Genomic DNA, 8,162 nt, shown 5'->3' with positions numbered 1-8,162 from the left:
CGTGCCCTCTGCTGGCTATTACGTGCAAGAGACCCAAATGCCTAGAAACCGACGCAGTCAAGAGGTGGCGCTACAATTCAGAGGTACGTGTGAAGCTTTTGGATGAAAAACATTTTCTTCAAACCATGGTTATAGGTAAATTCAACTTTTGTTAACTGCAAATACCTGCCAATTTATATAAAGGACAAATGGTTATAGAGCAAACTTGTGGCACAAATGAAGAATCTGACACAATACTGCCAAAACCTGTTGCCACTACTGTCAAACATTCCAGTTTAAGTGAACTGCGATTGGTTAATGCTCTTTCAATAAAAAGCAAAAAAACAACAACATTTAAACAAGGTCGAAGCGAGAAACTCTAAATCAGCCGAAAGCGTTCTGAATTCGGGAAACGATTCGCGAACTACAAATTTATGACTGCACGAAAACTCACTGAGGACAGCTTCGTTCAGAGTCTGAAGAGCAAGTCTTCTAAGGTGAGGCATTTAAAAAGTGAAAAACATAAAATAACATGAGTTATTGGTTACCTACAGTTGACATCAATTTTCTGGCTCTTCTGAGCAGATGTAACTATTGTGCTTCTGAGGTGTGTAATTTCTCCGCGATTAGCGTCACACGGTCCGCAGTACTCAACGTTTTCTATTGGCTGTACAAAGAGATTACACACAATTAATTGGTCGAGCCAATGTTGCGGACGGGCGGCAGCTCCAATGTTAGAAGTTCTTTGGCTCAAGGAAACAACCTACAAATGGGTAGCAGACTATGAGCATTGAAGCCGTAATACGAGTAAGTTTAGAAGTCAAAAATTTATATTTTGGTTTCAGAGTGTAGTATTACTACATTAAGACAATTTAATTTTCAGTAAAACTCTTTAAAAACAGTGCGGGTAATGAAAAGGACTGTTCATTGTGTTCCTAACATGGCTGCCCCCATGAGGAGACCCTCTTATAACCAGATTAATTATATGACAGTGCGTCATCGTAATTTAATAGATATGCTTAAAAATATTTTATTAAGGAAAAAAAAGTTATGTACTTTTAAATTCAGTCTGTTGGAGCCTTTAAAGTGATTAAATGGATGCCCACTTCCATATCCCACATCAGCTGTAGGGTTTATTTTTGGAATCTATCACTGTATTTCCTTGACTTTTGAAGTCATTTCAGACATGTTTGAACTTTAGTGAAGCATGTCTTTCAAAAACTCTTGAAAGTACGAGGAAAATGGCCCCATATATATATATTTTTGCACTATAGTAGATGGCAAGATGTACCTCATCTCAAATATACCTGCAAGAATGCAGCTTGGCTTTAAACCGTATGAGAAAAAAAAAGTCACCGACTTAGAATAATTTGACTTACAACAGAAAACAAGTCCCTACATAATGCACATAGAAGCCGTGATAAACGCCACAAAGAAATTGGGTTTACGCTTCTGAAATAAAGTTTATTTATATTTATTTGCCAGTTTCAAAATGTCACAGAACTCACATTTAAATTTCAATCAAAAGTCTGTTTTGGTTCTGTTACCAGGATTTAGCTGCACAGACCTCATTATGAAATACAAAACTCATTGCTGACATTTGGATTTAGTTCACATCAATTCTAAACATCAGTACATTCCAACCTTTATGTTACAGAATTTTAACAATGTCAAAATGAATGCAACTGCAGAAATACTGAAATTAAGCAATGATTAATTGGAATTATTCAGGAACCCACTAATTATGTATAACAAACCAGGTCAAGTTTCACAAGATTCATGTAAATTAACATCAGGTGCTATCTGTCCTTAGAACACAAAGCAAAAATTCCATGTTTTAAAGAAACCATGGACAGATGCAGTCAACAAAGCCCCATATAAATGACTGTAGAGGGCTGAGAGATAGGTTGTGAGACTGTGCTAAGAGTCTCATTTGACCTTTAAGGTTGCCAGATTGAGGCCAGGCTCCATGGACATGACAACACATGGTTGAGGTGAGGGCGGATTGCAAAGAATGAAAGGTGTCACTTTCCGAATAGTCTTTTAAAAAGAAAAAAGGAATGGCAGGAATTTAACAAAACTCGAGAATGCAGGACAAACATAAAATTACAGGTAACAAAGTAAAATCATGGGTAACAAGAAAAAAACAAAAAAAAACAAACCCTAATAATTTAAGCAAAATAAAAGGCTGTTTAGTTCTTCTCTTTGACAGTTTGTCTCCACTTCCACAGCTCCTCAATGACCTTAAAGATACAACAAAAGAACAGATAAGATGTGTGTATTATGCTGGTGTGCATACATACACACATTCCTTTGACTTGCCACTGGTACCATTGCACATACTGCACAATTCAAGGGATAGTTCACCCAAAAATGAAAATTCTCTAATCATTTACACACATTCATGCGGTCACTGATGTGTTAAGACACATCAGTGACCACATGTGTTCTTCTGCTGAATAAAAATGAAGATTGTTAAAAGAATATTCCAGCACTGTTGGTCCTCACAATGCAAGAGAATGGGTGCCAAAAATTATCATCTCCAAAATCCACATAAAGGCAGCATAAAAGTAACCCATGACTCAAGTGATTAAATCTGTATCTTCAGAAACAGGTCAATAATTTAAGTAATTTATCATAAATTCTCCTCCCTGCCCTGTAGGGGGCAATATGCATGAAGAAAGCGAATCACCAAAAACAGTAGAATGTCAAATTGAAAGTTAAATTGGAGATTGAGCAGGGAGAAGAATTTATAGCAAAAAACAAAAACGACTTAATATTGATCTGGATTTAACCACCAGACTCGTCTAGAGTACTCTTATGTGCCCTTATTTGAAGCGTAAAAATGTTTTGCAGAAGTCATAGACATCTGAGATGGCACAAGGGCGAGTAGATGAGATTATTATCTCTTCTACTTTCCAAAGCATGTCTACGGACCATAGAACATCAAAACAATTTGCACTACAACCTGTAAAGTTAAATTTTTGTAAATAAATCACAAAAAGTATATACCTTTGCCTCACTGTTTTTGAAACAGTTCTTAACATAGTTCTCAAACTTCAGCTGTAGTTTCGGTAGTGATCCACCCTAAAAAAAAAAAAAAAACAATTTCATATGTGGCCATTACTACAATATTTGTTTATCTCTGTATCAATAAATGAACTGCAGAATTTAAATTTAATGAACATTAATTCAGTGCACAATCAAGTCAGGCAGAAAAACACTGACTAGACAGTGTGCTTTGATGAAGAGTGGACTGTGCAAAACAAACCTTTTCAACACTCGCCATCATTTTGGTCTTGATTTCTTCTACTGTGAGAGGTGCTCGATCGGTCTGTGGTGTTTTCGGCGACTGTGCTTTCTTGTTGCCCTTGTTGTTTTCTGGAGTCTTGTTCTGTGAGAACACACAACATTATCAACCTGACAAAGGCATGTAAGCCAAGGTATTGAAGTGTTGGGACGAGTTAAATGTTCAAATACAACGAAGGGTGGAAAAGTTACTGCTACTGAGGTACTAACCGGTTTAGCAGTTGGTGTGCTGGGTTTGGGTCCTTTTCCATTTTGTGCTGGGGTCTGTGGCTTGGATGGTTTCTTTTCCTGACAGAACAATGAAATAATTGTTACTTAAAAGTAACATTACATTTTTAAAAATTAGAGATTATTTGGGGCTAAAATAACTGATTTCACCTTTACAGGTGTCTCTTCTTCACTTTCCTCATCATCATCTTCCTCATCCCTGGAAGGGAAATAAAAAGACAGACACCCATTAATCACTTAATCAAAAACAGTAGATGTTGCCAGCAAAATCCCAGACTAACTGTCTGTTAAAGGGATAGTTCACCCAAAAATGAATTTTCTTGTAATTTACTCACCATCATGCCATCCCAGATGTGCATGACTTTCCTTCTTCTGCAGAACATAAATGTAGTTTGTATATTTCAGCTCTGTAGGTCCTCACAATGCAAGTGAATGTTGACCAGAACTCAGGTCCAAAAAGCACATAAATGCAACATAAAAGTAATCCATACAACTTCACTTGTTAAATCCATGTCTTCCAATCGATATGATGTGTGAGAAACAGATCAATATTTAAGTCCTTTTTTACAGTAACACTTTCACTTTCAGCCACTTACTGGTCAGGGTTGGTCACAGGTGGAGATAAATTGACTCACCCACACCTATCATATCACTTAAGACATGGATTTAACCACTGGAGTCATATGGATTACTTGCATTTTGACGACTAAAAGAGCTGAAATATTCTTCTAAAAATCTTTGTGTTAAGCGGACACATATGGGATGGCATTAGGTCGAGTAAATGATGGAAGTTTTATTTTTTTAAACAAAAACAACTTTAAGTTATAAACAATGCTAAAATACTAAACTCTACTCCAGATGATGGAGGACAAGTCAACACTTACACATCCTCTTCGTCATCATCCTCCTCCTCCATCTTTATTTTTTTCTATGGGAGAAAGTTTGTTAAATTAAAAACCACCACATTTCATTTAATCAAACATTGAATAAGCTGCTACAAATGCAGTCCAGTACTTACTGAAGGCTTCAGGGACAATGGCGCTGGCCGTTTCTTAGAAGTCTTCAACTCTTCTTCTTCCTCCTCCTCCTCTTCTTCTTCTTCTTCTTCTTCTTCTTCAAAGGACTGATCTCCTCCCATGACTAAAACAAAACAGTATATCACCACAAGGCAATGCTATGCGAGCTACAAAGTAAAAACCACTCTCCGAATGTCCTGTTAAAGGTGCTGTAAGTGATTATATTAACATCACACAGACATAAAATAAATAAATCAGGTCACCCCTAGCCAATCAGAATCAGTCTTAATTGGTAAGGGTTACGGAGCAAGCAACTTTAACAGTACAGGCACATCATCAAGCTTGCCCGTAGCATGGTGCAAGCTCTATGTTTCTTGCATGAGATGTGCAAAACGGTCTAGATTAGCATGAACCACAACAGTATCAGTTACTTACTGACAAGATGCTGTCCGCTAATGTGAACTGGACCAGAACCAGTGCGTAGTCTGAACACAACAGGTGGAGTGATCTCAAACCCGCCCAAACACACCTGCAACACAAACATGCCAGTTAGAAGACATGCAATGATGTTGTATATAAAAAAATATATATTTTCCACTTAAAACAGCAGTACATTGTGGCCACATATTTTAAGTTTTACCAGGTATTGTCCTCTAGTGTTATGTTATCAAAAGTCATATTTCAGGCATTGGAGCAATTCACCAATGATTATCAGCAACCTTAAATTTGTAGCAGGCCTGGGTAGCTCAGAGAGTATTGACACAGACTACCACCCCTGGAGTCACGAGTTTGAATCAAGGGTGTGCTGAGTGACTCCAGCCAGGTCTCCTAAGGAAACAAACTGGCCCGATTGCTAGGGAGGGTAGTCACATGGGGTAACCTCCTTGTGATCACGCTTAGTGGTTCTCTCAATGGGGTGCGTGGATTGCGGAGTTTAGCATAAGCCTCCACAGTCTCATGCACAGCAAGCAACATAAGATGTGCAGAGTGATGGTCCCAGAAGCGGAGGCAACTGAGACTTGTCCTCAAACAACCGGATTGAGGCAAGTAACCGCACCACCATGAGGACTAATGTAGTGGAAATTGGGCATTCCAACATTGGGAGAAAAGGAGATTAAAAAAATAACCTTAAATTCATTATGACATACTCATTTGGCAATGCACCATACACTGGTGCATAAAAATGTTTCTATTAATAATTTGAAAAAGCATTTGACATTATTTTTATTAAAACTACATGTTTGTCCTTATGACAATGGGATTTCGTAACCATTTTTTTTTGCCATATTTGTGTTAACTAGAATCATATTATCCAGTCTACATTTCTATGAAACTGCACGTCAAACAGAGACCCGAAATCCCACAGAGCTCGTAATAAATTGACACATCATAACAAATGAACAGAAGCAGAGTTAAATGCCGTAACAATAGATTCGCAAGTGCACAGGACAAGTTGAGCATGCACATGCCCTCTGTGAACGAGTGCAGGGAAATGTCATAAGAGCAGTGTATCTTTGAGAGCGCACATCTAGTTTAATGAGAACAAAGGAAATCGGTGTGCTAGCAGAGAGATTCACACTTGCACACCCTATAAGTGCATGTGCTCTCGACATTTACTATAAAAGTAATACAATGCCATAGAGCTAGGGTCCATTCAGCTATTAATTTTCATTCATCTTCACAGCACATTTTTATTGTATTTATGCTTTTGATTTTAAATGGCAAATGTATCACCAATCTCCACCCCCTGTGTGTGACAAGTGCAATTCCAAGGCATCAACTCAAGTTGATCCAACAGCTGCACGATAGAACACTGGTCATTTGAGTGAAAATTAACAACTCTACTTACACTGGGAAGGGTGGAAGGCTTAAGTGTGGCCAGCACTGCATTGACCTTCTGACCCTCCATGTCTTGTCCTTCGATCTCCACAACATTCAGCTCATCTTTAGTTGTGGGATCAACACACACCTGCAGGGATATTAATGAATATCTTAAATTAGATCTAAATATTACCAGAATGATTGTTATTTAAATTAAGTGGTATGCCACCTTGTAACAGCAGTTCAACCGTAAACTCCACACATACCATTCTGACTGATAACTGATGATCAAAATCATCATCCTCTGGGTTAAAAATGATATCCTTTCCTGCCTTGAGCTCACAACCTGTAAAACACAAATTAACAAATGTTAACTGCAGAAAAAGAGAACATCATGGCCCTTGGCCTTGCTGGATGAGAAGGGTTAAAGGGGTGCTTTAATATGAAGCGTTTTCCCCCACCACGTGACTTCATGGAGAATCAACCCCATTAAGTTACTATAAAGTTAATATGAAAATTCAACGAATGAGTTAATTAGTACTACTCTCCGACAACTTAAGTGTGAACGGTAAATAAAAATAAACAAACCAACAATACTCATAGGTCTGGGTATGTAAGAGTACAGAACGTAATATATAAGAGAACACATAGGCATACCATAAACAATTGTATTAAACGAAAAATGCAATATTAAACTTGAGCAAACTTTATTCACATTTGCGCTTCCAAACCCACGTGTAGCCCAATGACGCCATTTTGGAAGTTACAGGCCGGTGCACGTGCTTTCAAAGCCACGCGCGGAGAGATAGCGTGCATTGAGATTAAATCGATTTGAATGCATTATGTGCTTCATACATACTTGTGCTTTGAATATGACATATCAGACTTAAAACTAACATATATAGGCGGCCAGTCAGCAGCTGACAATCGGTATGTGCCGAATCTCGTGCTAACCGATTAGCCACTTTGAGTTCATGCTAAACACGTTGCAGTCGAGTGTCAGTCTGCGTCGAGCTATTTTAGAAAGATGTTAGATTGCATTTAATTTACTTAACAAAGGCGCTGTTAATTAGTTTGTGGTCGAGTTATATAACTTGGGTTTACTGGCAGGCTAAGTTAACTTAAAAGTGCGAATATTGCCACGTTTACGTTTGAGACTTGTGGTCTAACAGACTTCTAACTTCTTACAGAATTGATCGATGTAAGTATTTTATGATCTACATACCGTACAGGAAGGTCTGGGGACCCATTTGTTCTAGATCCATCTCAGCAGTCTGTTTGAGCGTCTGAATGTAGCCTAAACTGCCGTGTAAATGAAACAGACACACTAACCCACATTGTGTATATCACGCCCATTACTGGGACGGTCCTCCGGTAAAGCCAATGAACGAGCTCCATATACGAGACAAAAGAACTTTAGGTGTGATTTCACAATTATTGTAATCGTATGTATTTTAGTGTTGTACAGGTATGTGTTACAATATACAACAAATATAATAAAAAATGTAAATGATTTAAAACACATTAAGATATTATAATTGAATTTGGCATTATTATTACACAACTCGACAATAATAATGATGATAATAATAACAACAATAAAAACAACAACAAAAAACACGGCAAACTCAGCAGCATGGTTATTTCACAAATATTTTAATCAGTTTTGACTGAGATTGCACAGCATATATTTCAGAAAATTCCTTTTTCACAGTTTGTATTTGCCTCGTTGGACATTTCCTCATGTGGCACCATACTTGCAAGTATTTACATAGCTTATACTTCTTTTGCTTGACCTGGACCACGTGC

At 37.7% G+C, this 8,162-nt stretch overlaps 1 protein-coding gene across 1 annotated transcript; it reads right to left on the bottom strand.

The window, feature by feature from the left end:
- Nucleotides 1–1,427: 1,427 nt before the first annotated feature.
- LOC127635909 (nucleophosmin-like) lies at nt 1,428–7,708 on the bottom strand. The gene is made up of 11 exons (XM_052116197.1): nt 7,579–7,708; nt 6,620–6,699; nt 6,382–6,501; nt 4,968–5,061; nt 4,535–4,656; nt 4,401–4,444; nt 3,667–3,715; nt 3,499–3,576; nt 3,251–3,373; nt 2,992–3,066; nt 1,428–2,222 (listed from the first exon to the last, which is right to left on the bottom strand). Exons 1-11 carry the CDS (start codon nt 7,616–7,618, stop codon nt 2,172–2,174), a joined length of 876 nt encoding a protein of 291 aa, XP_051972157.1. The 5' UTR covers nt 7,619–7,708; the 3' UTR covers nt 1,428–2,171.
- Between the last annotated feature and the right edge of the window lie 454 nt (nt 7,709–8,162).

Source organism: Xyrauchen texanus, chromosome 43 (genome assembly GCF_025860055.1).
Source record: "Xyrauchen texanus isolate HMW12.3.18 chromosome 43, RBS_HiC_50CHRs, whole genome shotgun sequence".
In the NCBI taxonomy this organism is placed as follows: domain Eukaryota; kingdom Metazoa; phylum Chordata; class Actinopteri; order Cypriniformes; family Catostomidae; genus Xyrauchen; species Xyrauchen texanus.
Note: the sequence above shows the minus strand (reverse complement) of the source record. Positions and strands in the feature narration are given on the sequence as shown.

What these genes read in the sequence shown, in the direction of transcription:
- LOC127635909 (XM_052116197.1), bottom strand. Translation starts at nt 7,618, where the DNA reads ATGGATCTAGAACAAATGGGTCCCCAGACCTTCCTGTACG. An exon ending in AGCCTTCCACCCTTCCCAGT is followed by an intron (nt 5,062 to 6,381) that starts GTAAGTAGAGTT and finishes TTTGTGTTGCAG; the next exon opens with GTGTGTTTGGGCGGGTTTGA. An exon ending in CATTGTCCCTGAAGCCTTCA is followed by an intron (nt 4,445 to 4,534) that starts GTAAGTACTGGA and finishes TTTCTCCCATAG; the next exon opens with AAAAAAATAAAGATGGAGGA.